Source organism: Mesoplodon densirostris, chromosome 6 (genome assembly GCF_025265405.1).
Source record: "Mesoplodon densirostris isolate mMesDen1 chromosome 6, mMesDen1 primary haplotype, whole genome shotgun sequence".
Taxonomy (NCBI): Eukaryota; Metazoa; Chordata; class Mammalia; order Artiodactyla; family Ziphiidae; genus Mesoplodon; species Mesoplodon densirostris.
Genome location: NC_082666.1, coordinates 7,071,080 through 7,099,066, shown reverse-complemented (window position 1 = coordinate 7,099,066; position 27,987 = coordinate 7,071,080). Strand labels below are relative to the sequence as shown.

The following is a 27,987-nucleotide window of genomic DNA, read 5'->3' as shown; positions in this document are numbered from 1 at the left end:
GTAGGTGAGTTCAGACTCCATAGCGCCGAGGTTGCCTCCCCGCTTCGAGCATACGCTCTGACGGGCGCTCAAGTCCTGCCGACCCCGGGCTGACTCCGGGTACCGAGGAAGCCTTCACTCGGCGCACGTCCCCACCAAACCAAAGCTCCCACCAAAGTTCAACACGCCCCCCAAGCTAGCGGGTGATTGGCCCGCCCTGCCCACACCGCGAGCCGGCCTCACCTTCTGATTGGCTGTTCTGCTCTCTGTTGTGTGCTGAAACCCTCCTTTTATCTGATTGGTTAGCCACCTACCTGCGCTCGTCCCGGATTGGGCGCCGTCTTGGCCGGCTCGCTGGCTCCTAGGGGCCCTGCTTCCTGATTCGCCGCTCGGGCCTGCCCCACGGCCTGCACGGTGAATGGCTGCGCCGCTACCTGTATCGGCCTCCGATTGGGTGCGCGGCACCTCCCCCGGCGTGATAGGTCAGGACCACCGCCCCCCTGGCTCCCCATTGGCTGCTCGGCGAAGCCCGGTCTCCGGGTAAGATGGCAGCGGACGGACAGTGCTCGCTCCCCGCTTCATGGCGGCCGGTGACCCTCACCCACGTCGAATATCCTGCAGGTAAAAGACAACCTCGGCTCCGAGGACGCCTTCCCGGGGCCGGCCTGTCAGTGCCGGGCGCTCCGGCCAGCGCAAGCCCGCAGAGGGGGCGCCGGGGGAGCGGGGTGGGAACTGTCAAATAGTGAGCCACGGAGGGTTCGGCCGGCGCGCGCGCCGCGCAGGCGCAGTGATGTGGCGATGAGCTGGGCGAAATTGTGAGCCGCTCGCTCGCGCACTCTGCGGCTGCGCGGCCGGGGTGCTCCACTGGGTCCCGGGGCGCCGGTGGGCTGTAATGGGGCGGTGGTCTGCGTGAGGCGGGAACGGATCACTGGCCTGGACCTGGGCCCTTCTTCCCCGCCCTTCCCGGAGCCGGAGAGGCTGAACTCTCTCCTCGGCGTGTAGGGAGTGCCTTTTTCTTTCAAACAGTGCTTTTGGGCTGCCTGGAAGAAAGAGCTCCCCATTGCAGGGAGTGTGCAAATCGAGGCCGGGCAGCTCTTCGTTGTTTGAGTACTTCTGGTGCCACGCCCTGGGTAGGGCACTGCTCTACAACTCAGGGGACCCGGTGAGGGGTCAGGCAGCCTCTGGGATGTTGACTTCTGGAGCTTCCCATCAGACACAGCTCCAGAAGCTCAGCGTTTTCCATCTGTGAGGTCCTTTGGTGACTGTTCTGGAGGCGGTTTAGTAGAGCTGTGCAGAGCTTGGGCCTTGGGGTCAGAGTTCAGGACGAGGCCTTGTGCAAGTGACTTCACCTCTCTGTGCCTCTCTAAAGTGGAACTAATCACAGTGCCTTCCTTCTAGTGGTGATGTGAGAATCAGAAATAGGAGATGTGAGAAATGCTGAGTGCAGTGCCTGGCGTACAGTAAACATTGAAGCAATAACTGCAGTTAACATGACCCCACCTTCCCAGGACCCTCTCAAGCCCACACTGCCATCTATGTGTAGGATGGTTGGGTGTCGGGGGAGGCTGGGGGCCCCCTCATTGAGCCCTGGTTGCCCCAGGAAGGGCCTACTCATGCAGAGACATGAGAACCTGGCCCTGCTGAGGGCCCCAGGACTGGATGCCAGGAAATTTTGACCCTAGGTGTTCTGGGTTATAGTGGGGGTGGGGCCGCCCTGCAGCTGTTGGGCCCTACTGTCTGCCTGCCTCCCCGCCATTCACCCATCATTCATTCAGCTGGTATCCACTGAGCACCTCCTGAATGCCAGGCCCTGGGCTCGCTCTGCATTTTGAACGGTGAACAAACCAATATGTCCCTGAACTCCCAGACTGTGAAAAAAAAAAAAAAAAACCCACTTTACAGGACGGAAACCAAGGTCTGGAGTGGGGAAGGGACCTGCTTAAGTCCTCAGCACCTTCATGATTTCCCCTCCCTGGCCTGGGAGTACTTCTCTGGGTGCTCACGGCGAGAAGAAGGAGGCCGGCAGATGTGAGCAGCATGACTCAGGCTGTGATGAGGGACCCTTTGCAGGGACTGTGGGTGCCTGGAGGAGAGACCTGGCTGAACCTGGGGGCCTCTCTCAAGGTCTGGTCCCCCTGCTAACTCTTCTGTGACCCCCTGCACTTCTCCTTCGCGCCCCTCATCACACTGACCCTGCTTCCTTCATCCATTCTCCATTCATTTAACATCATTTTAGAGCCCAGTTAAGTGCCAGTTGCTGTGCTGGGCTTGGGGGATTGAGTGGGGTGAAGAGACCCCATCTGTGCACTCATGGCGCCTACTTTTTTTTTTTTTTTTTCGGTACGCAGGCTTCTCACTGTTGTGGCCTCTCCCGTTGCGGAGCACAGGCTCCGGACGCGCAGGCTTAGCGGCCATGGCTCACGGGCCCAGCCGCTCTGCGGCATGTGGGATCTTCCCGGACCGGGGCACGAACCCGTGTCCCCTGCATCGGTAGGCGGACTCTCAAGCACTGTGCCACCAGGGAAGCCCCATGGCGCCTACTTTCTAGAGGGAGAGACAGGTGCAGGCCGGATAGCTCCACTAATGAGTGGAGTCACGAACGATGCCTTGGTTACAGATTCTGAGAGCTCTGCAGTAGCAAGAGTGTGATTTTTTAATTTTTCCCACTGTGGTGGGTACTTCATTTATGTTGAGTTAACCCAGACAGCATCCCAGGTGGGGGAAACAGTGTGTGCAAAGGTCCAGAAGTAGGACAGAGCATGGTGCGTTCAGGGAACTAGGATTTGGTTCCTGGAACTGGAGCAGAAGGTGGGAGGGAAGCAGGGCCAGGACTGCAGGGCTTGATGAGCTGGATTGCGGTGGGACTTATCCTAAGGGCTGAGAGAGCCACCGGAGGGCTTAGATCAGAGAATGGTGAGGCCAGAGTTGCTGACAGCATCTGCAGGAAGGCCCAAAGGTAGCGCTTGCTGTGAGACAGGCCATGGCGATGGCCAAGGGTTTGGGGGCACCAGCCATTTCCTGTCCTCCTGGTGACCCAGTGTCCTGGGCATCAGCTGGACAGCTGAGAGATCCAGAATCTCAGGGCTGGAGGGGGCCAGGCCACTGTGTGGATGAGGAGACAGAACCCCAGGAGCAGGAAGGGCCTCACCCAGTGTCATCCAGGGGGCACTAGCAACTGGACCTATGTTGCTGGCCTGTTCTCCCAGGCCAGTTCAAAGCCAGCCCTACCCTGGGTAGGTGTGGGGAGGCCAGGTGTGTGCCCATCCCTTCAACCTGGAATCTGGGCTCGGCCTTGGGTGGGTACCTTCCTCCTGCCTGTGTGAGGCCAGGCTGGTGGTGGGGCCATTTCCCACACTGAGTTCTCCAAACATGGAAGTGTCCTGGGTGCCAGGGACCGAGCTGGGCGTCTCACAGGCCTGGTCACATCAGAGCTCCCATGGCTGTAGGAGGTGGCTACTGATATCCCCATTTCACGGGTGAGAGAGCTGAGGCTCAGAGAGGTGAAGTCCTTGCCTGAGGTCGTGGAGCCAGCAAGTGCTGGCACGGGAACTAAACCACACTCTCTGACCCCAGAGCTGCTACATAGCTGCCCTGTCTCGAATGGTGAGGGTGGCCTTTGGACTCGGTGTCAGCCCTGCCCTTGGGCAAGCAGGAAAGTGGCTCCTGTCTGTTGGCTTCAGGATCCTCCTGCCGAGACCTATTAGGGGGTAAAAAGCAGGTAGTCAATAGGTAGCCAATTTTTTGCCAGTAGAGAGGCAGTGAGAAACTGTTACTGCAACGGGTGGCCATAGTGGGCAATGGAGCTTCCTCCCCACCCCTAGCCTTGGTCCCTGTCAGAGTCCGCAGTGTAGACCCAAGTCTGTGTGGTGTTCAGAGAATACCAGGTTCCCCTGGAGGCCCAGGGCTTGGCTGGGTCGGTCTCCACACAGCACTGCGTTCCAGAGGCATCCATGTGCCCGCCAGGCTGCCTCCTGGGACAGGGCCCACCCAGCCTCTGGGGTCAGACCAAGCCAGGTTCAAATTCCCGCTTTGGTGGGATAGTGGGTATAGCACCTGGACCAGGCTAGAGACTTGGATTTTAGTCAGATCCTACCTCTTTCTGGCTGTGTGACTTTGGACAAATCATGCAATCCCTGTGGGACTCAGTGTCTTCATCTGTAGAACAGGGAGAGTGAAGGCACCTGCTTTAAACACACGATCTGTGAACCTGAGTGCTTAGTAAGCACGCTGTGCCCGTGACTGAGGACGTGTGGTGAGCCGGTACACTGAGGCGCCCCCAGCCGCCTGGCCCTGCGCTCCGGGCCCTTCTGGGACCACCTCTCTGACTGAGGCCCTCCTTGGCTTGCTGGGGGCCAGGCCCTCTTCGATGGCCGCGCTCTGCCCTCATCCTGTTCTCCCTGTCTTGCCCAGGTGATCTCTCTGGCCACCTCCTTGCCTACCTGAGCCTCAGCCCCATATTTGTCATCGTTGGTTTTGTGACCCTCATCATCTTCAAGCGGGAGCTGCACACGGTGAGGGAGTCACTCCCACCCCAGGGAGGAGGGGCCTCACCATTCCTTCCCGGGGCATTGCCTTCCCTTCCCTGCTTCCACCTTTCCTGAGGCGTCTGGAGCCTCCTGGCTGGTTCCAGGTTGTCCACTGGGCTGGAGGTTCAGTGGGCGGCCACGGTCTTCAGGCTGGGCGGCGGCCAGCAAGCACACAGAGGCCCTGCTGACCGTACATCTTCCCAGCAGATCTCGTTCCTTGGGGGCTTGGCACTGAACGAGGGGGTCAACTGGCTGATCAAACACGTCATCCAGGAGCCACGGCCCTGTGGAGGTAGGGCCCAGGCCTTGGGGGTCTGCGGGTCCCCCAGGTTAGGGCATTACTGGGAGGCCTGCATCCTCCCATCATGCCTTGTTCTCTGTCTCCACCAGGTCCCCACACGGCAGTGGGCATCAAGTACGGGATGCCCTCCAGCCATTCCCAGTTTATGTGGTTCTTCTCCGTCTATTCCTTCCTTTTTCTGTATTTAAGGTGAGCTTCTGCCCTGGCTGGGGTGGCCCTGAACTGGCCCAGGCTGGCCTCTGCCAGGGACTTGCTGCAAGCCCTTTGGATGCCATTTAGGGCTTGGCCTCTACTGGGGGTGGGAGGAGCTGCAGCCAAGGCAGAAGGTGCCCAGGGAGCATGTGGCTGGGGCCGGGGCTGTGTGGGAGGCCTGGGCCCCAGGCTGTGGGCTGAGGCCCCCTAACAGGCTTGTTTTCCCAGAATGCACCAAACGAACAACGCCAGGTTCCTGGACTTGCTGTGGAGGCATGTACTCTCCCTGGGTCTCCTCACCGTGGCGTTTCTAGTCTCCTATAGCAGGTACAGAGGGAGGGAGAGCCCCTGCCCCACGCCCTGCCCGCTGGGGTCTAGCTGGAATCTTGGTCCCTATTGGACCTCGCTGTGGACCCGAGTCCCAGAGCCTGTAGGGCAGGGCTGTGAAGGGGGTCCCAGGCCTCTCATTTTATTTTATTTATTTATTTTTATTTATTTATTTTTGGCTGCGTTGGGTCTTACATTACTGCATACGGGCTTTCTCAAGTTGCAGTGAGCGGGGGCTACTTTTCATTGCGGTGCACAGGCTTCTCCTTGCGGTGGCTTCTCTTGCTGCAGAACACGGGCTCTAGGCGCGCAGGCTCAGTAGTTGTGGCTCGTGGGCTCTAGAGTGCAGGCTCCGTAGTTGTGGCACACAGGCTTAGTTGCTCCGCGGCATGTGGGATCTTCCCGGACGAGGGCTCGAACCCGTGTCCCAGGGCTCGAACCCGTGTCCCCTGCATTGGTGGATTCTTAACCACTGCACCACCAGGGAAGCTCCAGGCTTCTCATTTTAAAGGGCCAGGGCTCCAGCTGCCCCTTCCAACCCAGTCCTTGCTCTCTCCTCTTGGTTGGGCCCAAGGTTCTAGGGTTAGCCGTCTGTTCCCAATGTCCTGGAGGAGCCCCTTGCAGACAAACTCCAAGTTCAAGGGCTGGACAGAAGGGAGGCAAATCCTAGCTGAGCCATCCCTTCACTTCTAGAGTCAGGGGAGCAGCTGTTGGGGTCCAACCCCTTGCCTCCTAGAAGTAGCTCTGAGTCCGTGTGGTCACAGGGGTCTGTCCCGTCTATGTATGTCTCCCGTGTGTGTGCAGAGGTCCAGGGAAGCTGGCACTCAGGCGTGCGGGGAGGCTGTGCAGGACTGTCTCTGGCTGGCTCTCATGAACTTCCCTCTGTCCTTGGCCCAGGGTCTACCTGCTGTACCACACCTGGAGCCAGGTGCTCTATGGGGGCATCGCTGGAGGCCTCATGGCCATCGCCTGGTTCGTCTTCACTCAGGAGGTCCTCACCCCCCTGTTCCCTAGGATAGCAGCCTGGTAACTGCCTCCTGCCCCTGCTGCTGTCCCCACTACCCCCACCTTCCCAGGCACTATGGCGCGTGCCCTCTCCTGCGAAGGGGCCATCAGTGGGAGGACCCAGGCGTCCTGACCCCAGCCTCAGTCTCCCTGGGAGGGCCCTAGTGCCCAGGCCTCTGGTAGGCATAGGGCTGCAGGCCCTGCTCGCCTGGCTTCCATCTCCCCCAGGGCTTTTCTCAGCCCAGAAGCCAAGGTGCCAGGCTCTGTCCTTGCCTGGCCTCTCAGGGACTTGGAAAGCAGCATGTGTCCTTCTGGGCTGTGTGTACCTTGGGGCAGTGGACCTGCCTGAGTGTCACACAGGTGACACATCTGGGTCTTGCACAGGCCAGGCAAAGTGGTGGGGAGAGGGTGCATCGCTGGCCCCAGGCACTGGTGGGAGAGTCTGGCTTGGTGACAGACTCGTGTCCTGATATAGTCCTGGATTTCCGGGTGTCTGTCTCTACAGGCCTATCTCTGAGTTCTTCCTAATCCGAGACACGAGCCTCATTCCCAACGTACTCTGGTTTGAGTACACGGTAACCCGGGCAGAAGCCAGGTGAGTCAAGGGCATAGCAATCTCTGGGTCCTGGCTCAGTGGGGCACAGCCCTCAGTCAGTGCCGCCCCCAGTTTTGGAAGGCTGCCCGAGAGCCGGGCACTTGCCTAAGCACCTCGCTTGTACTGCCTCAGTGAAGCCTCCCCTGGACCCCATTTTACAGATGAGAAAACTGAGGCTCAGAGAGGGGAGGAGAGGAATCACTTGACCAAGGGTTTGCAGATCGCAGGTGTGAGAGCTGGGCTGGGAACCTAGGCTCTTGGGCCCAGGGCCATGCTTATAACCTCTGTGGCCCGGAACCAGAGAGCTGGGCAGCCAGGATTCTCTGGGGGCCTGTGTGTCAACCCCCCTCGGGACCGTTTAGTCCAGACACTTTCCTCTGGAGGGGTAAACTGAGGTGCGGTGAGTTAGGGGCACCCGTGTTTGCACAGCCAGTCAGGGCAAAGCCAGGTTTGGAGCCTTCTTCTGACTCAGCTCTCCACGCACTCCAAATCCTGGGTGGGGTGCCAGCTGGGGTCGGGAAGGCCTGGCTCCTTCCCAGGTTCAGAGGGGAGCCGAGGCGAGGTTGGGCTCCAGCACAAGCCTGGGAGGTTTCCTGAGGAGCCCTGGGTTCCTGGTGAGAGGAACCACGGGGCGGGGTCACAGCAGCCGGGAAATGTGTCTAGGGCATCATGGTCCAAATTATCCTAACGAACTTAAGGGTTAAGCCCTGGATCCTGAGGAAAGGGGATTTGAGGGGTTAGGGCAGGCAATCCTGTTATTGGCGGAAGGCCCCAGCTGGCCCAGGCTCTCCACCTGGCTCCCAGAGCGGCCCCGCCCCCCAGCCCCGCCTCTCCCGGCTGGCCGCCACCCACCTTGGTGTACCCAAACCTCCATGTCCTCCTGCTCTGTGCCAGGCCGTGGGCTGGGGACAGGCCCAGAGTGAGACGGCAGTGGCCGGCAGGGGGGAACACGAGGAATGAGGCACCTACCTGTACAAGTGCCTCGGGCTTGAGAGCTCGTGACAGCGGAGTGCTGTGAGGGTGTGTGGTTGGGCTGGCTGGCCGCTGTGACAGGTCTGAGCAGAGAGAAAGCGGGACTGTCCAACTTGGGGTTTGGCAGGGAGGGTGCTCTCAGCATAGGGAACAGCTTGTGCAAAGCTTCTGAGGACAGGAAGCTTGGGGAGTCCACCAAAGAGACAGAGGCCAGTGTGGCTGGAGCCCAGGGAAGAAGGGGGCTGGCCACGGCACGAGGCTGGGGCTGCATCTCACAGGTCCTGTGGGGACAGTTAGGTTTCTGAATTCCAGTGGGGTCTCTCGAGGAGCCAGGCCCTCCAGGGAACGGGGCTGCCCCTGCTGCCCTCAGGCTCCTGAGCCCGTCGTAGGTATCGCCACACCCCCAAGTCAGGTAGTCAGTTATCCGCTCGATAACTGGTATCAGCAGTGCTCCTACCTTTGCTTATGTGCATCCCAGATGGAGAACTCACTACCTCCTTGTCTGTTGTGGTTGATGGTTACAGAACCCCACTTATGCTGGCTTATCTGTAAGTGGGAACTGCCCATGATTACTGGAATCCAGCCAGGTCCCTCTTGCCTCTGTTCTCCCATCCTGGCCCCCGCCCCTGCCCCGGCCTCCTGGCTGCACTTGGACTCCAGAGCTGAACACCTGTGATACAGGCCCAGCAGACACATTGACCCTCTCTAGGCCCCAAGTCCCAGGTCCCAGGGTAGGAGCTCTGATTGGCCCAGCTTGAGCCAACTGCTGGGGCTACTGGGAGTGGACACTCACTCATTCTGATGAGATTGTGGGGAGGAAGGAGACAGCTGAGGGGCGAGTCACTGGACGCCAGGAGTCCCCTCATCTGACCCCCGCCCCCACTTTGCAGGAACAGACAGCGCAAGCTGGGGACGAAACTGCAGTGACCGGTGAGTGTGGCTGGCTCCAGCCTCCAGATCTGGCCTGCACGATGCCTTGCAGGGTGGATGGAATGACAGACAGAGGGACGAAGCAGAGACCTCTACAGACCCAAGTCACCGAGTGGAGCCTTTTTTTTTCTTATTTTAATTTTAATGAACAAGGTGGACCAAAGGGCTGAGCCAGCCCCTCAGCCAGGACCCTGGAGGGCCTGTTGCCGGGGGTGCCTCACAGCCAGAGACCCTCGCAGTGCTGCTGCCAGCCCCCAGTTGGGCGGAAAGTGCCCCTGGCGTGGGCACTGGGGCGTGGGGTAGAGAAGGAGGGCTTGAACTTCTGGCCACAGGGCCAGGAAATTTAGGTGGCGTGAAAAATGCACACTATTTATTTTTTGGTTTTGTCAAAGGCAGATGGGATTTTGGAGAGGGACTGGAAGAGCCAGCTCTGCGGGGGCTGCCCTGCGTACCAAGGAGCCCAGGGCAGCTTCCCAGGCCCTTTGCCCTGGGCCCGAGAGACGGCCTGGGGGCCCAGGAGGAGGGAGCACCCCCATGCCCCCCCTGCCGCCAACGCCATTCCAGAACCTCGGTCAGTGTTCCCGTGTGGGGGCCAGGCCCAGGGAGAGCAGGCGTCTGCGCTGCCATCGCTGTGTCCTACCCGCATCGACCCTGCGCCGCAAGGGCTTTCTCTGGTTCCCTGTCCCCAAGACAGCGGCCCCTTTCTGACGAAAGAGCCTGCACGTGCGGGTGAGCAAACCCACGCTGTTTACAGCTCTTTCCTGTCCTGCCGTCCGCTAGTGGTTCGTCTTCATCTCCACCCGAACAAAATGCAGAGGAAGCAGGAGCTGGTGAGAGGAGTGGGGCAGCGGTGCCTACTGTCCCCACCCTTCCCTCCCCTCTGTGTGCTCTGAGCATTCCTTGTCCTTCCCGACCCCCCTCCGAGAAGCTGGGAACCTGCTTGGGTCACCCCAAGCCTGTGTCTGGGGTGTGGCTCACAGATCCCCACTGCCCAGCTCGGAGGACGACTCCTCCCAGTCTTGAGGCCGCTTTGAAATGGAGCTGTGGAGAGGAGATGCATCCAGACTCGGAAGCTTCTAGAACTGAACCAGGCTGCTCGGGACCTGTGTTCAGGGCCCGACCCCTCTCCCTCCCCCGGCCGCCTTTTCTTTGTGGAGGTTCCTAATCTGCTGCTGAAGCACAATATTTTGGTGCTTTCTTTTCTCATTTGTTAAAGACAGTGTCCAAAGCCATTCCAGATGCCAGGACCAGGGGCCTGTTTCTGGGGAAGGTTGGTCAGTCCCCACATTTTCCTTCCCTTCCCTTCTCATTTTTATTTTTTACTTTTTGCCTGAGATAAGCCAAGTGTGAGGTGGTTTGACTTAAGAAAAATCAATGAAAATTGTTTACTATTGTTTTAAAATAAAATCTTGAACTCTGGCAGCTTGAACCTGTTGACTGAGCTGATGGGAGGAGGCGGGCACGTGGCTGTGCGGACACACGACCCGAGGGACAAGGGCACGGTTAAGACCAGAAGATCGTACGCGTCTCCAAGACACCTAGTTCCCTCCAGCCCCCAAAGCCAGGGTTGGAATGGCCTCTGTGACAAACCCCACTGGGGTCTGAGGACAGCTGCCTTCCACTGAGTTTTTTCAGTCCCAGTCTACCTCCCCCTGTGGCGCTGGCTGGTTCTGCTCTCAGTAAGCCTAGCTTCTCCTTCATGTGACAGCCCTTGAAGACTGGGACAATCAGCATGTCCTTCCTAAGCCTCTGCCAGGATAAACACCTCCACTCCTTGCTGAATTCAGTGCTTCTTTAGTGTGCGGACAGGTGAGTATCGTGCTTTGGAAGAAATAACTGCAAACTGACCTGGGTTTTGCATGCCTTGTAAGAGTGAAAAGAACACAAGTCATTTCAGGCGTCCAAAGTGGGGGTTCTAACCCTTCTTTAATTCATTAACCTGAGATTCATAACAGCTTCACCCTCAGGCGAATCAGAAGTAATCCCATCCTCACATGAGCTCGAAGGCTGGGTTTGGGTTCCCCACCACGGTCCACACAGCCTGGACATTTAGTTAAGGTGACCTCATCCCAGACATGTGGCAGAAGCAAACAAATCTCTGGAAGAAGGAACCTTCATGCTAGACTTCAATTATTTATACAGTTTTAAGAAATTACCATGAACAAAATATAGACAAAGATGACCAGGTAGAAAAGGAATCGCCACCATCCTTGAGAACCAGCTGGAAACAAGTATTAGAAACAAACCCACACATACTTCAGGTGCTGGAATGATCGGGCACAGATTTTAAGTTGTTTTACTTTTTTAAAGAAGTAAGGGACAAACTTGAAAATATCTGCAGGACTTCGCTGGTCGCGCACTGGTTGAGAATCCACCTGCCAATGCAGGGGACACAGGTTTGATCCCTGGTCCAGGAAGATATCACATGTCATGGAGCAACTAAGCCCGTGTGCTACAACCACTGAGCCTGTGGTCTAGAGTCTGCAAGCCACAACTACTGAGCCCACGCACCACAACTACTGAAGCCCATGAACTCTAGGGCCTGCGTGCTGCAACTACTGAAGCCCACACGCCTAGAGCCCGTGCTCCGCAACGAGAAGCCACTTCAGTGAGAAGCCCACGCGCCGCAACGAAGTATAGCCCCCGCTCACCACAAATAGAGAAAGCCCGCACGCAGCAACGAAGACCCAAGGCAGCCAAAAATAAACATATATATACACATATATATATGTATATATATACATGTATCTGCAGAGAACAGGAAACTATAACGTGAACCCTGGCAGATTTTTAAATGAATACTGGAAAATACAATAGCTAAAAAACAAGAACTCAGTAGGTAGATTTAACAGCAGACTAGACATAGTTAAAGAGAAAAACTGGAGGTTAGAGGAAATCCAGAATGCAGCAAGAGAGAGGACGGGGCCGTCTCATGAGCCATGAGGTTTCCCTGAGTCCCGGGTAAACGCTGCTTTTTACCCCAGTTGGCACTCACCCACACGTTCACCCTGGTCGGGCTCTCAGAGAGCTGCCCAGCACCCCACCTGCGGGTTGCCCAACTCCTTTTCCCATTCAGTTGGTCACCAAGCCGTGCTCACTCCACCTTGTAAGTGTCTTTTGAAATAGCCACTCTCGCTGCCTTCCAGGCCAGTCTGGGTCCCAGCCCACTACCCCCTGCTCAGCAGCAGCAAAGCCTGGCAGGTTGCCCTCATCGCCACCCATCAGGGCCCTTCAGTGCATTCCTCAGCGTCTTCCTAAAACATCGTCCTCAGTGTCTAGGGATAAAACCCAAGTCTTTAGCTTGGCCCGTGGCGTCCAGCCCTCACTCGACCTTGGGGCTCTGCTCCGGGCCTGCCCTTGATTCCAGCCACTGCACTTTCCCAATGGAGAGAACCAAAATCAAGTTCATGCCAACCCGGACAAACTTTTAGAGGATCTAGGTAAAAGCCAAGTGATCTTTATTATTAATTTTATTATCCTCAAATTTCAAATGCTGTATTACACAAAATATATAAATTGAGGACAGTTCTTTTTCACTCATTTTGCAAAAAAAAAAAAAAAAAAAAAATCAAGTTCTTCATGTGCATCGTTGGCATCAGGGTCTGGTTGTCCCTGGGCAACCTCTGGGTCTGCTGACCTAGTTCTCCTGGGTCCACTAGACAGGCAGTTTGGGAAACAGCAGCACCTCCTGGATTTCATGCATGACACTGTACTTGAAATTTTATTCCAAACATACTGGTGTAACATTCAGACAGCTGGATTTAAAAAATCGATCCTGTAGGAGTATGTGACCTCCCCAAAACTTACCTCCCCTCATGTCCAGAGACCCGTAAGACACTTGCTTGTCCTGCATCCAACACTTGCAAAGTGTGAGGTCACAGGTCACACCCTCGGGAATAATTACTACATCTTCATCGTTCTTTTGACTTTTTCCCCCCAGAAGCTCCACCAGGGGACCTCTAAGCATTCCATCTAACACTGATTGGGGTTGTTCTAGGTGTCTTCCCCAAACAGTACTTTGCTGTCCTAAAGAACCGAGTGAGCCTGTGTTACGAGACCTGTAACGACTCAGATGCAACGGAACGACCTCACTTCTGAAGGACAACGTTTTGGGAAAAAGTCCTCCTGCCTTACAGTCAGACCCATACAGTTCTTAGAACTTGAGTTTCAGGAGTCCTGGGTGTGCGTCACTGCAGCGTCCTTGGCCTGCATCACTGTCTCCCCTCCCTGCCTGCCCCTGGCTGGGTCGGTGCAGCTCCGCCCCAGCGCTGCTCACACGGGGCACGCTCAGCTCCTGCTGCGGGCGCTGCTTTCTGAGACCCAGCCTGAGGACACCAGCGGCCAGCCCCGTGCCCCAGCTGCAGAGCAAGGCCTCTGTGCCGTTGAGGTGGGATTCTCTTCAAGTCCTCCTGCTCGAGGTCCCTGAAGGGACACTTGTGCACCCCTGCCCTGGCAATACCCCACCTGCCGGCCTTGCCGGGGTCCCAAGGAGCAGCCAGGTCTCGGGTAACACCCACTCCCCCATGGGCTGGGCTCCACTCCTTCTCCCCGAGGCTTCGCCCCACGGCGTGGCACGCGCTCCCTGAGGCTGTTCCGTCATCTGCAGAACGGAGACCACCTCAGGACCTGCCTCCCGTAGTGACCACCGCAGGTCAGCCAGGCCATGAAGCACCGCACCCACAGGCTGGGTAGCCTTTCCCACCCTTGGCATCTCCCTTTGGGGCTTCACATGTGTCTTCCTCAGGGCCAGAGTCCCTCCACTCTCCACAGGCAGCCCAGCTGACTTTGGCAGGACACCCTGCCCGTACCAGGTGCATGGGATTGGGGACAGATACAATGTTCGGACTGGCTGGCCACACGACCTGGTGCCTGGTGGTCCCAGGCAGTGGCTAGGGCTGGAGTCAGCACGGCTGCCCAGCCACCACTCCTGCTGGGCTCAGTGCAAGGCAGCAGATGAGTCCTTGGGCCCTGGGTGTCAGCCACACTGCCCAGACAACCAGACCCGGGGGTATAGGGCCCCACAGTCCCCTGGGAGGGCTGTCCCTGCGCACAGCCCATGGCACTGGAGAGGCCCAAGTCACGGGTAGGTGGGAGGTATCTGTGAAGAACGCAGGCCTGGGTCTGGTGCCATCCGTCCTGGCCCAGAGCCCTGAGGTCCGAGCTGGCCCTTGGCTTCCTGACCCAAGCCTGAGAGCTCCGCTCCTCTGGGAGCCCTACCCTTGGGCCCACTGGCTGCTTGGACACCAGCTGCCAGATGCGGGGGAAGCTGCAGGAAGGCAAAGCCAGGCATCTGCCGCACCCTGCCTGCCTCCTCGGCTGAAACAACTCTTTCCCAACAAATTTCCCCTTTATTAACTGCCTCGCGTGATACTATTATACAACCAGGACATGGTTCAGGAGTCAAGCTATGTGGAAGCAAGCGAGCTGGGGCCTGTGAGCCACATCACCCAGAAGAGCACGGAGCCACGGGGGACGGTGCTGTGACACAGCATGGGCTTCCCCTCCACCAGCACACCTCGTGCCCTGGCCCCTCAGCCCTGGGGAGGCCTGGAGGCCCCCAGCTCCAGGTAACCCTGTCTCTAGGTCCTTGGGAGCTTAAGGATCAGGGTACAGACCCAAGCCTGGCCGCGCACACGGCAAGAACTGGGCAGAGCTGAGCTAGTAAGAAAGGGACTTCCCAGTCCCCACCCTGACGAGGGCTGAGCTCGGCTGGTTCCCCTCCCAGGAGGAGGCCGCGGTGGGTGAGATGCTGGGCGCCGGGCCCGACCTCCTGCTCAGCTTCTGGACTCAGCCCGGGTGCTGGCGAGGACCCACGGAAGGTACTCAGCTCGGCCCCGCGGGCCCCGCTGGGGGATGCCGTCCCAGACTCGGTCGGATCTGCGGGGGCCCAGGGGGAGAGGGAGCGAAGGAGTAGGGCCCGGTGGTGGGCCAGCCCAAGGCGGCTCGGCCGTGGCACCGGCAGGCCTGAGCAGCGGGGCTCAGAGCTTGGCCTGGGGGTGGCTCTGCAGCAGAGCGCGCATGTCCAGGAGCGCCTTCTCCAGGTAGTGTGCCAGGCGGGCCGCGTTGGTCTCTGCGCAGCTGTTGTAGGCCGACACGGAGAAGTTGATGTGCGCCTCCATGGGGTTATAGCAGACACCGTAGCCATCTGGGACCACGGGCCCAAAGAACATGACACAGTCTGTCTTGGCAGGGACCTGAGAATGGCACAGGACCAAGGCTCTCATCCCAGCCCCATGGTGGCACCAGCCTGCCTTTCCACGTCGGCTCCCACCGTGCTCTGCCCGAGACGCCCTCTCATCGTCTCCAGCCGACAGCTTACTCCCTCTCATCCTTTGGGGTGCAGTTCTGGTGTCACCTCCCTACAGAGACTTCCCTGACGTTCCTGAGGGGGACTGTGAGCCCCTGGGGGCAGGGACCGTGGTCTGTCCCTGCTCTATCCCAGTGCCCAGCACAGGCTGGCATGGATCGAACGTTCCTTCACATCTGACCAGTGAATGAATGAAAGCGGGTGGGGGCGGATCCGCCCGAGCTGCAGCGAAGCCCCTGACCCCAGCTCCTCCTCCAGAACTCAGCTGCTTCGGGAGTGCGCCTGTGTGGGTCACATCACCACCAAGTGACCGTGTTCTGGACCTCGGCTCCACTCAGTGCAGCCTTTGTCCGGCTCCAGTTTCTAGTGGCTTCTGTTCCCTGCCACCCCAGGGCACCTAGGGCAGTGACCCACCTGGCTGGTGGACAGGTTGAAGTGCATGGCGATGGCGTAGGAGGTGTCCATGAAGATGTCGGGCATGCTCACCAGGTCTTCGATGGCCTGCAGCTTCAGGCCCAGGAGGTGCCGGTCGAAGGCCTCCCCACGGATGGCCTGCAGGAAGGGGAGCTGTCAGGAACGGGGGCTTCAGGCCCACGAGGCACCGCTGCCCTCCTCAGGAGCCCGTGGCGGCAATGCCTCTTCCATTCACTGGCCCCTCAGACCCGTGAGACCAGAGCAGCCAAGCAGAAGAGCCCTCACTTCACAGATGGGGAAACTGAGGCCCAGGGACCCACCCAGGGAGGCAGGAAAGTGCAGCCTAAGAGCACAGGACTGCAGCTGGGTGGCCTGGCCTCATCCTGGCAGGGACCTTGGCAGGTCACTTATATGTTGGAGCCTCAGTGTCTTCATCTGTGAAATAGGAACAGTCACTAAACTCCCTTTGCGGGGCGGCAGTGAGATCTAAATAGACCTCTGCATGTGACATGGGCAAAGCCTGGCATGTACAGGCGCTCAGGGCCAGGATGGGAACCAGACCTCCACCCCCTGACTGCAGCCCAAGCTGTCAGACGGCAGGAACCCTGCTGTTTGCCAGCCCGTGCACACCCTCAGCATCCTGGGCTCCAGGGGCATCAGGGGGGAGCCCTGATGACGCAAGATCCAGAGGCCAACCCGGGCAGTCACTGGGCCTCGCCTTGGTTTCTCCTACTGTAAAATGGGGATGTTCAGCTTTGCTCCAACGCCCCAAGCCTTAGGGGAGGGGTGTCTGATGCTAAGGGGAGCAGACATTTGCTGCAGGGATGGCAGGCAGGTGGACAGGCCAGTGGGAAATGCCCGGGTCAAGTGAGCAGGGACGGGGCGGGGGACCGGCTCACCTGCTCGGTGTAGGCTCGGTGGGCCCGCACGGCCTTCCGCAGCAGCTCCACCTTCTGGTGCTCCTAGGCAGGGCGAGGGGACGGGGCGGGGTGGGGGGTGCTGAAGCTTCCTGTTCTTGCCACCCTCCTCAGTGGCCCACTCCCCACTCTAGATTCTGAGCTCCCTGAGACCAGAAACTGGAGCTGCCATCTCTCTGGCCAGTCCCCAGCCAAGGCCTGACACAGGGCAAGTGCTCACTGCTGAGGACTGACCCTTGAACAACTCGGGTTTGAACTGTGCGGGTCCACTTACACGTGGATTTTTTTCAATAAATTCGACAGTATGACACGACCCGTGGTGGGTTGAACCTGCAGATGCAGAACCATGGATACAGAGAGCTGACTACAGAGTTACATGTGGATTTCTGACCGTGCGGTGCCCCTATCCCCTACGTTGTTCAAGGGTCCACTGCAGTTCCCTTTTCTCTTTGGCTGAGAGAAAGCTCCACGCTGATAAATTCATGGCTCCGTCTTCCCCTGGATGCCCAGTACCCACCCTAGGACTGGAATACGACAGGTGCTCACTGCATGTTGACAGAACGAGCAGGAAGGGAGCAGGCTCAAACCCAGCTCTCCCACCCTCGCCCCGGACCTCTCACCGTCACATTAGGGTTATCCATGGCCTTGACGAAGGTCAGTGAGTCCATGGAGGCCGAGCGGATGGTGTCGGTACGGCCCAGGTGAAACATGCGCAGAGAGGCGCTTTCATAGGTGGCGCACGCCTGCCCGTAGATCCTGGGTGGGACGTGGGCTGAGCACACTCCTGGCAGGTCCCCCCGCCTCTGCCCCCAGGCTTCATCCCTCCTTCGTGGGGGGCCGGGCGCACCTGTAGTAGGCCAGCTGTAGTGCCATCTGGATGAAGGAGTCTGGGCTCAGCTTCTCAGACTTGGGGAAGTCCTTTCCAAAGTGGTGGAACACCAACATCGTGATGTCCAGGTCCTGGATCATGCTGGGGGTGGGGGGAGGTGGGTGAGGAGCAGACACCTGGCAGCCTCTGCCAACCCCAGGGCGGGGCCGAGGGCAGTCTCAGAACCAGCCAGGCACGACAACACAGCTGACTCTTGTTCTGGCTAGAGGGGCCCGGCCCCGCCCGCCTGGCACCCAGCACTCACATGCCGAGATTCTGCTTGGCCTTCTCAATGTCGTTCTTGATCTCGGGGGTGATGTTGAACCGCAGCTTCTTGGGCATGGGCAGGGGCACCATGGGAGACCGCACGAGCTCGGGCTTCTTCCTGCATGGGACGTGGGGGTCTCAGCCTCCTGCCGGGTGTCTCGGGAGCCTGGGCCCATCCCCGGGATTAGGATGGGGAGGATGGGTCCCCGAAGCTGGCGGGGACCAGCCCAGGGAGACTCTTGGGTTTGTTCTTCTGAAACCTGCCTTCATTTCAGCTTTTAAATGGCGAAACGGAGGAGGGAAGGGACTTGTCCAAGGTCACAAGGCTGAGAAGTGACAGAGCCAGAATTCAAACCCAGGTTTGATCGACTCTAAAACCCATGCCCTCTTCTGGCTTCCTCTGAAGAAACAGATTCCCAGGTATAAGGCAGAGTGCCATTGCTCCTTTGAAGGCTACTCTGTCGCCTCTGTGTCACCTGCCATCAGGGGCTGGAGAACTGGCTGGAGGGTGGGGGACCACACTCACGTGAACTCGATGACGTGGTCCACGAGGGTGACGATGGGGGGTCCCTCTGCTGCCGCGTGCTCATAAACGAGCCCACAGGAGCCGTCTTCTGCCACGATGAACTGCAGAGGAGAATGGGGACCCCGACAGCCCCAGGTCCCTGGAGCCACTCTCCGGTTGGGTCCCATGGGTAGGGAGTCCCTGAACCATCTCAAGGGGTTCCGCTGACTTATTACTGTTATTACTGTTATTCCTAACAGCTAACACTCACTGGGGGCCTCCTTGGAACACCTGTCCCGGGTCACGCTAAGCACATCCCGTGCTAAATAGACCTTTCTGAGTCCTCGCAACGACCCTTGCGAGTCCTACCACCCCATTTCACAGGTACAGAGGCAAAGTCGTGACCAAGGTTGTGCCACTCTGCCTGGCCCCACATCCCAGGCTCTCTCTGATCTGCTGATGGATATGTTGGAGGAGTGACGTGGGTTACCGGGCCAGGCCCAGTAATGACAGGCTGACTGCTGCTAATTATAGCCGCGTCCACCTGCTGGCTTCCCCCTTGCTTTACAAGCTGGGAAGCCAGGGACTCTGGGCACCAGGGGAGGGGCAGGAAGTCCCAGGGTAGCCGTGGGCCAAGCCTGGGTGCATGCCTGGGCGGGAGTCCTGGCCCTGCCAGGTCCTCACCTGCAGCGTTTTGTCGAACCAGCGGTTGCCGCTGTTGAGCTTGCTGCCACCCCCGTGCAGCATCTGGCCAGCCACCTGGCTGCGGTACATGCCTTCTGAGACCCAAGGCATGGGTGCGTCCAGGCACACGGTGAAGATGCTCTTCTGGATGGAGTGCACGGACTCCCGGTTCACCTTGTCTGTGGAGATGTGTGTGCACGCGTGTGTGTGGTGGCATGGGGGCCAGGCCTGGGGAGGCCTCCGGAGCTGCAACTGGCAGGCGCCTGCAGCCCCACGGCACCCCGTGAGGCAGGGCTAACACCCGACCCGCTCCAGAAGGGAGGGAACAGAAGCCCAGGTCACGGAGAGAGCCGGGGAGGCCGTCGGGGATCCGACCCGGGGGCTGACTCTGGGGACAATGCCCCTGACCAACACGGGATTTGGAAGGAAGGTGGAGGTGGGCTCCTCGGCCAGCGGACTTGCATTCTCACTGCAACTTGCTACTTAATAGAAAGAATAAACTAACTGGACCCAACCGCACTGCAGTCTCCTCTTCTGTGGAACGGGGCCAACAGCACCCGCTCCGAGTTGAGAGGATTCAGTGAGACACGTGGCTGCCCAGGGCCCGGTGTGGGCCTCCCCTCTCCACCCCCAGGGGTACCTTTGATGAGGGTGCTGTATGCCTTGGCCCAGGAGTTACGGTGGTTGGAGGTGAGGATGCCCACGGGCTCTTTGTTGGTTTGCAGTGATGAGTTCCAGATCTTCTCCAGCTGCATGAAGATCTGATCCGAGGTCAGGGGCGTCCCATCGCTGTGGTACACATCCAACTCAAAAAACTGTCCGGGCACAGGCAGGTGGAGAGAAGGGGGTTCGTGGGAGCCTCACATGGGCAGCAGTCACCTCCCAGCCTAGCCTCCTCCTGGCCTTGGCAGCTCAGCTGAGAGGACGGCGTCAGGCCGAGGGTGAGGAGATGGCAGGAGGTCCCTGCACTGCTCTCCCCAGGCTGGCCAGGCCCATAGCCCTTCCTGGCCTCCCCCAGGCCGGGGCCTGGCTGGACACCCAGGGCAGAGAGAGGCCCAGGGCCCGCCTGTTCCAGGGGCACATGGGCAGGTGTGTTGGGGAAGCTCTCGGCCCTGCCCCTCTCCTCCTGGCAACCGCGCGGGGGCTAAGGCTGTGGGGGCCCACCCACTTGGTAGTTGTGCACCACGGTGACGTGCATGGGTGGCTTCTTGGTCTTGCTGAAGCTGGTGACCGAATCCTGCTTGGGGCCCGGCACGCGGCAGGAGGACAGGATCTGATAGTACTGGTTCATGCACAGCGGCTTTCCGCCCAGGTGCTCCACGGGCAGGGTCTCGCTGCAGGGGCAGAGGGTCAGGGAGGAAGGCGGGACCCACAGGGAGCTGCTGGGTATGGCTGCGGGCTTGGTCAGGCCGTGGGGCGCACACGAGCAGTGCTGGGGCTCTTCGTGTCCCCCCGCCCCCGCAGCGTGAGGTTGGGGACAGGGGGGCCTGTTGGAACCCAACTGGGTCAGGAGGCCTGAAAGCCACCCTGCTCGTGAGTCACCCTGGAAACTCCCTTCTCCTCTCTGGGCTTCAGTTGGCCACAGGGAAGATGAAGCGGTAAGTCAACTCCGGGGGGGGGGGGGGGGGGGCGGGGGGCGGGGTCCTCGTTGGCTGGGACGCCGATTCCAGGGGTCTCTTGGAATAGGATCACCAGGAGGAGGTCCCGGCAGCTGGGGCAGAGGAATCCCCATGCTCTTGTCTCCCCAGCCCCCAAAGAGGCTGGGTCCACAGGAAGTGAAAGCGACTGAGCTCTGGGCCTGCTCAGCACCCCGGTAGGGGGGCGGGGGCTCCGGCTTAGGGTAGGGCGGGGCCGGCTGGAGGGGCTGTGGCAAGGAGGTAATCAAGGTGGGAGGAGACAGGGCGGGGGCGGGGCCTCTCACTTGTCAATCCTGGCCTTGAAATCCAACACGCCCTCGATTAATTTGGCAGCGAACCTGGAGGGACCAGTTAGCGATCAGAAGGCTGTGTGGACACCCAGAAGGAGGTCCCTGGGTCAGAGACACCAGGGTGATGGGAGCAGCCTAGTCCAGGGAAGCGACCTACTGCCTTCCTGCTCTCTCCTGCTTACAGAGAGCCTGAAGGAGTTCAAGTGCAGAACCTGCGTTCCAGTCCCAGCCCGCATCATCTCTAGGGAAAGGGATTAGGGAGATGCGCTGGGCAAGCGCCTGGCAGGAACAGCAGCATGATTATGGCTGGGCTATGAGTCAGTGCCCTCTGACTCCACCCGCAGAGGGCCTGAGGCCCTGATCCACAGCCTGGAGTCTGGAAGGCGTCACCCTGCTCCGAAGCATCAGTTATGGAGGGACCTAGGACTGTGGGGGTGGGGAAGGGTGAATGGGGGGGCAGTGGCATGAGGTGCTCCCCTCTCCTAGATCCCTTCCTGTTTCTGGGCCTCTGTGTCCCCCAGGCCACCTTGCTCAACCTGCCCTTCATCCCTGGACTGTCCGGGCCGTATCAACCATGCCCGAAGCCTGGGGGTGCTCCTGGCCCCCAGCATGGGGCCCACTGGCTGGAGTTCCTGGGCCTGAACCCCTGGCCTTTCCTGGGGTGCCCTGATCCCTTTAAGAGAAGCAGTGATAGCCGTGAGTGTCTAGTCCTTGGGCGGGAGAGCCTCGTCACTGGTATTTTTACCCCTGGTAGGACTGGAGCAGTGGCCAAGGCAAAGTGACATGGCCAAATGTGGAAAGGGGACTGTGTACAAAGGTCACCCCTGTGGCCTGCTGAGGAGAGCAGGAAGGAGTGGTGAAGTGCCAGAACTGGGGTGAGGGGCAGCCTCAGGTTTAGGGGGAGGGAGGGGACCTAGTCTGCAGTTTGGTGGTTAACAGTTATGAAGCTTTGGAGCCAGGAAGATCCTGCTTCCTGTCTGGGTCAGCCAATCCTGAAAGGTGATCTTGGGCAGGTGCCTTCACTGCTCTGATCCTGTTTCCGTACCTGTAAAACAGGGATGATGCTCCCTACTTCCTAAGGCTGTTTGTGGGGATGAAAGACAACGAACAGGGCTGGGGCCCTTCCGATCTCCCAGCAGAAGGCCCAGAGCCCCACGCCCACCTTGGCCACTCACCTGAGCTGGCCCTGCCGATCCACAAAGTCTTGCCTGGGCAGCACCAAACCGGGGCTGGAATAGATGACCAGGGGCTGGCGGTACTGGAGATAGGCTGTTTTAAGCCACCAGTCGGACAGCTGGGGGAAGGACCAGAGCCTGTGAGGAGGGGTGGGCGGGGACCAGGTTGCCCCTTGCCCACCAGGGCCAGTGGACCTGGCTGGGCACCCTCTGCCCCTCTAGGGAGCACAGATTCTCAAAGTGAATGCTCAGATCCAGACCCCACCCAATCCCTTAAACCCAGCAGCATCCCATCATCTTCCCTTTAGATGGAGCGAACCAGCATTAGCGAGGGAAATCAGGCAACACTGCCAAGAAAAAAAAGACTCTGGCAGGAAACCTGGGGTGGGGGTTAGAACAGAGGCAGAAATACCAACCGTTTTTCCTTATCTTCCCCGTTTCAGGTCAATGATTTTAATACTTTTAGAAATAAAAACGTCTGTCTGATAGACAGAAAGGAAAACAGAGAAAGCTATCTAAAAAGAAAGTCTGATGAATGAGTTTTTGCCCATCTCAGGTAGGCACTGTCCAGGTAGGCAGGAGCCCGGGGTTTGGAGGAGCCCTCAGGAATCCTGGTCCCCTGTGGCCTCAGTTTTGTTGCTGTCATACTAGGGAATGGACACCCACTTGGATCTCAAGGTCAGGGTAATCTGGGGAGCTGACTGTAAAGACAAATCATTGCACTAGTGCCAAGATGTAGGTGACACATACTGCGTCTCTACTGGGCTGGCCGTCCTCTGCCCAGGGCAGGGTATCTCTGGGGACTAGCCATGGACATGCTGCTAAAGGCTCCTGTCTTGGGACAACCAGGTGACTGTCACCCTTGTACCTTAGGTGCTGATGGTAACATCGCCCCCACTACACACTCCCCCAAGCACAGGCCCAATGTGCCTCTTTGTGGCAGGTCCCTCAATCCCTGGAGACCCAGGCCCCAATGTGCTTCTGCATCCCATCTTAAATAGCACTGGGACGTGCCTCTTCACCACACAGACTCCCCTTGGGAAACTGCTGGCCTTGGGCCCCTGGCAAGGGGTGAAGGAGGGCAACGTGCCCGGGTGGCACAGCAGGCCAGTGGGCGACTGCTGTCTGCTGATTTGTGACCTGGAGACACGGCCCCTGATCAGCCAGACCCTCCTGTCTAACTCGGAGCCTCCTGGAGAGCTGCTGTGTGCCTCTGGGATTTCGATCTATCTCTCTGGGCCTCAGTTTCCTCATCTGTAGATCAGGGAGGGGCAGACAGGAACTCCCTCCCCTTGAGGACAGCCGGGCTGGGCTGCCCTTTAGCCAGGAGCCCTCACGCCACCAAGGACCTCAGAGCCTCTGACCCGAGCTCGGGAGTCAAGGGGAGACCCTATAGATGTGGGCATTCCCTCAGTGAGAATCTGCTGGGCAGTGGTAGAGCCCCTTAAGAGCCCTGTGAGTGGAGAGGGGGTGGTGCCCCCAGCCCTTTAGCCAGCAGATTCTGTCTGAAGCAGTAGTTCTGGGCTAAACAAAGTTGGAAAACTGCCAGGCCTCAGACTTGCTGAGACCCTGATTCCAGGGTCCAAGGCCCTGACCTGCCAAGGCTCATCTGTGCCCTCCGCCAGCTGATGACTCCCACCTCCTCTGTGCAGCCCCCACCCTTCCCCCCGCTCCCTCGCAGCGCCCCTCACGTTGTAGGGCCAGACCTGGCTCTGGTCCTCTCCTGCACACCCGCTTCTCCCTCATTCACCCCTCTCTCAACACATCCCCCTTCGCTTCCCCCACACAGTTGCTTTAGGACAGGACTGTCCACCCTCCACCCCCATCAGCAAGTGCCATGACACCGAAATATACCCTGGACCAAATGACTTCCCACCCTCTCCCCGCCAGCCTCCCCACCGGGCTCCCTGTCCCACCCTGCTTCCCTCCCAGCAGCAGGGCAGTCCTCTCTAACTTCACGTTGAGGTGTAAGATGCGCACAGGCAAGGGCCCGAGGCATCTGCACACGCTGAACACGCCTCTGTGACAGACTGAGACACAGAGCCAGGACGATGAGTCACTGTCAGTATAATCACCCTGCAGCCCCCTCCCACTGAGCTCAAGTCCAAGTGCCGAATTCTCCTGGGGGCCCCGCCCCGCCCTGCCCTTGCACTCCACTCCAGCCTCTGTCCCCGAACGCGCTGGCTGGCTGTTGCCACCTTTGCCTGTGCTGTTCCCTCTGTCTGTCTCAGACCCAACACTGCCTCCTCCCTGCCCTCCCGGCCCCTTCACAATGAAGATGCCACTGTTTTCCACTCTCCCTCTCGCATCGTGCTTTTTATTTCTATAGAACTTCACTGCCTGAGATGAGCTTGTCCACTTGCGTGTGTCCTCTTCCTGCCCTACTTGAATGTCAGCTCCAACAGGCCGCTGACGGTGCCCTTCTTGCTCACCCAGCACCCTGCCTGGTGCCAGGCACAGAGTAAGTGCTCAAGAAACTCCGTGGTGCAAATGGATGCACCAGAGCAGCCCGTATTGGAAAATTTGGGGTGTGCAGCCAGCAACAGGCCACAGGAGGGATGCTCACAACGACCCAGGGTCTCTGGGTGGGGGGTGCCCTGTTCCCCTAACCCTCCACGCGAGCCAAGGGGACTGGTGTGCCCCTGCCTTCTCACTCACCCAGTTCTCCATCTTCCTGGCCCTGCGCTCCAGCCCCTTCTGCAGGCGCTCCCCTACGCCCCCCGCGGTCTGAAACTCTTCCACCAGCTGCTTGGTTTGGGCCCACTCCTCCTCGCTCACGATGGGCTGCAGCGCCTTGAGATAATGGTCCAGGGTCTGCTGGAGCGGGGGCACGGGCAGCCGGGGTAGCGAGTCCTGGTGTGTCTTAAAGCGACTGGAAACCGTCATCAAGGAGGAGGGCTTGAGGAAGCCCAGGGGCTTCACCTGCAGGCAGCAGAACATTCTCTCACATCTCTCACATTCTCTCTCTGTTCATTCTCTCACCGGCTCTGGGAGGCCCTGGCAATCCCAAAACCGAAGTCCTGGGCACTTATGTGCCCGCTCCTGGGGTCAGAGATGGCCTCTTGGGTGGTGCCTGCCCTGGTTTCCCAGCTCTCCAGCTGTAGGTGTCTCCACCTCTTAGGGGCCAGGAGATGTAAGTAGGGATGGAGGAGGGTGGGGAGCAGCCACTGATCTTGGCAGCACTCAGAGGAACCGATTCAGGATGAACGGCACCTACTGGGGGTGGCAGAACTCAGGGGGACCTCTCACCTATTGGATGCACAGGGCCCCACCTTTCTCACCCTGGACGATGAGCCAGTCAGCAGTGAGGTGACCACTCCCTCCCGGGGGTCCCCACCTCCTTTTCTCCCATCCTTACCAGGTGGAGACATGGGAGCAAAGAAGAGAAAATCAGATAGGGCCAGACGACGACAGTACCTCTGGGTGAGGGCGAGGTCTTGGGCTTTTTCCTGTCTGTGGGGTGGGGACAGGGGTGGCATGGGGGCAGCGCTGTGCCAAGAGAGAGCTGAGTGGCCTGGCAAGGAGGGTGAGAGCTGACAGAGAGGGAGAGTCTGGAGACTCTGGAGGCGGACAGACAGAGAGACAGGAGGCTCCGAGGCTGCTGGCAGCAGTGGGCAGGCAAGCGGCAGAGGCTCCGTTTCATACCTTCTCTTTCTGCTGCCCGTCCTCCATGGCAGGACTGAGGTTCTGAGCCCTGTCTGTCTGCCTTGGGCTGGACCTCTAAGCCTAACTGTGCTACCAAGTGGGTGAGCAGAACCTAGCAAGAGGCAGCCACTTGCCCGGGCTGGAAAGAAAAGACAAGAGCCAAGATTCAGGGGAAGGCAGAGGTGGCAGTGCCGGTGGCATCTGGGGTGGCATCTGGGGTTATGGCTGTCGCAGGAGCAGCTGTTCCAGCCTCCTGAGCTTCCAGAAGTGGAGGAATGGGGAGCAGGTGAGAGGGCTGGTAGTGTGCACCGGAGTAGAAGGAAACCTGGAAAACTTTTCCCTTTCTTCCCTGGATGGGCCCAATGCCAAGGAGGCAGGCCAAGAGGTTTTAAAAATGCACCTGTCGGAATCTGCATAGGTGTGTTTGATAAGGGACAGCTTGGCTGGAGGACAGAAACTGCTTGGCCGCTGAGGTTAAACCACAACCCTGAATACAGTCCTGAAAATTGGGGTTGGTGCAAAGCAGCAGACACTGGGAAGGGAGTGTAAATGGACATTTCCCTCCAAGACTCTTAGGGCCCTTCTGGGCCACGCTTCCACCAAAGCCTGGTTCTCTTGAGCTGTGGCTCATTCAGCTGGGGGTTATGAGATCTTTGGGCATTAAAAATAAACCAGGGACTTCCCTGGTGGTGCAGTGGAAAAGACTCTGAGTTCCCAATGCAGGGGACCCAACTTTGATCCCTCGGGGTCTGGGAACTGGATCCCACGTGCATGCTGCAGCTAAAGAGTCCGAGTGCCACAACTAAGACCCAGTGCAGACAAATAAATAAATAAATAAATAAAATATTAAAAAACAAACAAACAAACAAAAAAACCCCAAAGCAAAGAATGCTGGCTTTGAGACTGGACTAGATTTGAGTCCAGGGGATGCTGGCCAAGTCTCCCCTTGCCTCAGTTTTCCTGGCAGTAAAGTGATCAGGCCATTTAGCAGGTCCTAGAAGATGACCCAGAGGCCATCTGTGGGATGGGAACAGAGCTCAGGTGGCAGTGGCAAGGAGGAGATGGAGCTCTGAGGTCCTGGAGAATCTGGAAAAGCCTCTGGGCAGGTGGATGGGTACCTCAGCCCTCTGGGCCCGGCAGTGTCTGAATACCCTTCTTGGCCCAGACAGAGGGAGATACAAACAGAGATATGCTTGGAGTAGAGAGGGAAGGAATCCAAGTCAGGATAGCAGCACTACCTGCTCCAAGCTGCCCCCCGGGGAAGACTGGGGGTAGGGATGGAGGCATGGGGGTGTGCAGTTGTTAATCAAGTTGGGGGAGTGACTGGTGGAGAGGGAGGATATGGGGCTGCCACCTGCTGCCTTCTGCCAATTCTAAGGACTTTCTGAGCAGCCCAGCTTGATGCCCTCACTGGTGTGTCTCTGGCCACACACAATCCCCCAGGGGCCATTTGATAAGCCCGGGGAAGGTGACCAACTGGATGGGGTTGGAGACGTGGCTCTGGCCGGGGAAGAAATGGCTCAGGCCGAGCGTGCGACAGGCGTGTGAGGCACAGAATACGGTGAGGAGCCACTCCTGGTCTCTCCGCTCCTCGGCTCCAGGCCTAAGGTGGAGGCGCTGCCCGAAGCCAGGGTCCTTACTGTGTCTGCCGGGTCTTTGGAATTTGGCGCCACAGAGCGTGGCTTCGATCTAGCCTCTGACCTTAAGCCTCAGTCTCCCCCTCTGCCAAGCGGAGTTAGCCCACCTGCCGACCCCGGCCCAGCAGCTGCTGGTGAGGCTGGACTGCAGGCACCGGGCCGCGGCGCCTTGACGGTCGGTTTTCCCACTCGGGCGTAGCTGCGCTGCTGGCCCGGTCTGAGGCCCGCCCGCCGGCCCGGTCCAGGGCCCGCTAGGCCGGCTTCCCGGCCGCACTCACCACGGTCCTGGCAGCGAAGGCCAACATCTCTGCGGCCTGCCCGCGGACACACGGTCCGCTCCGTCCCCCGCGCTGGGCAAAGTCCGCGCCGCCGCCGTGGGTGGGTTCCCGCTAGAGCCTCTGGGCCAAGGTCGTCGAGTCACGGCCACCAGCCGGGAGAGGCGGCCCCGCGCCCATCCACCGGGCCGGGCAGGCGGCCCGGGGTAGGCGGACTCCTGGGGCGCGGCCTCGGGCCAGTTGCAGGCCCCGGCAGATAGCCGAGAGCGTGGGGCGGGGCCGGGGGCGGGACCAGGGCGCAGTTAGCGGTTGGGGACCCCGCGAGGTGGTGGAACCCCGGAAGGGGAGCAAGGCGGAGGCTGCCGTCCAGCTCGCCCTCTCCCACCTCCATAAGCCGTCCAAACTGTTGGAGGCAGTGGTGTGCACCCCTCTCAGTCCTGTTGGTGCCCTTGAGCGCTGCTCTCAGAGTAGTGGGAAAACACAACCATGTTGACAAGGGAATGTCTTCTACTAGTCCTAGGGATAGCGGCAGAGCCGCG

At 59.2% G+C, this 27,987-nt stretch overlaps 2 protein-coding genes across 6 annotated transcripts; one reads left to right on the top strand and one right to left on the bottom strand.

The window, feature by feature from the left end:
• Positions 1-511: 511 nt before the first annotated feature.
• Positions 512-10,246, top strand: DOLPP1 (dolichyldiphosphatase 1). 2 transcript variants are annotated; one of them, XM_060100973.1, is made up of 8 exons: positions 512-600; positions 4,390-4,490; positions 4,713-4,797; positions 4,896-4,995; positions 5,227-5,325; positions 6,223-6,351; positions 6,836-6,925; positions 8,788-10,246. In XM_060100973.1, the coding sequence occupies exons 1-8, from the start codon at positions 525-527 to the stop codon at positions 8,822-8,824; spliced, it is 717 nt and encodes a 238-aa protein (XP_059956956.1). In that variant the 5' UTR covers positions 512-524; the 3' UTR covers positions 8,825-10,246. The 2 variants fall into 2 exon arrangements, with proteins under 2 accessions (XP_059956956.1, XP_059956955.1); XM_060100972.1 differs by having other exon boundaries at positions 4,710-4,797.
• A 2,032-nt stretch (positions 10,247-12,278) lies between these two features.
• CRAT (carnitine O-acetyltransferase) lies at positions 12,279-27,980 on the bottom strand. 4 transcript variants are annotated; one of them, XM_060100573.1, is made up of 16 exons: positions 27,452-27,980; positions 25,537-25,675; positions 25,309-25,344; positions 24,550-24,813; positions 21,892-22,010; positions 20,711-20,764; positions 19,958-20,123; positions 19,430-19,604; positions 18,790-18,968; positions 18,127-18,227; positions 17,599-17,718; positions 17,313-17,435; positions 17,086-17,221; positions 16,448-16,510; positions 15,549-15,686; positions 12,279-15,021 (listed from the first exon to the last, which is right to left on the bottom strand). In XM_060100573.1, exons 2-16 carry the CDS (start codon positions 25,561-25,563, stop codon positions 14,806-14,808), a joined length of 1,917 nt encoding a protein of 638 aa, XP_059956556.1. In that variant the 5' UTR covers positions 25,564-25,675; positions 27,452-27,980; the 3' UTR covers positions 12,279-14,805. The 4 variants fall into 4 exon arrangements, with proteins under 4 accessions (XP_059956556.1, XP_059956559.1, XP_059956558.1 ...); XM_060100576.1 differs by lacking the exon at positions 25,309-25,344 and having other exon boundaries at positions 27,452-27,979; XM_060100575.1 differs by lacking the exons at positions 25,309-25,344; positions 25,537-25,675 and having other exon boundaries at positions 27,452-27,979.
• Positions 27,981-27,987: the final 7 nt, after the last annotated feature.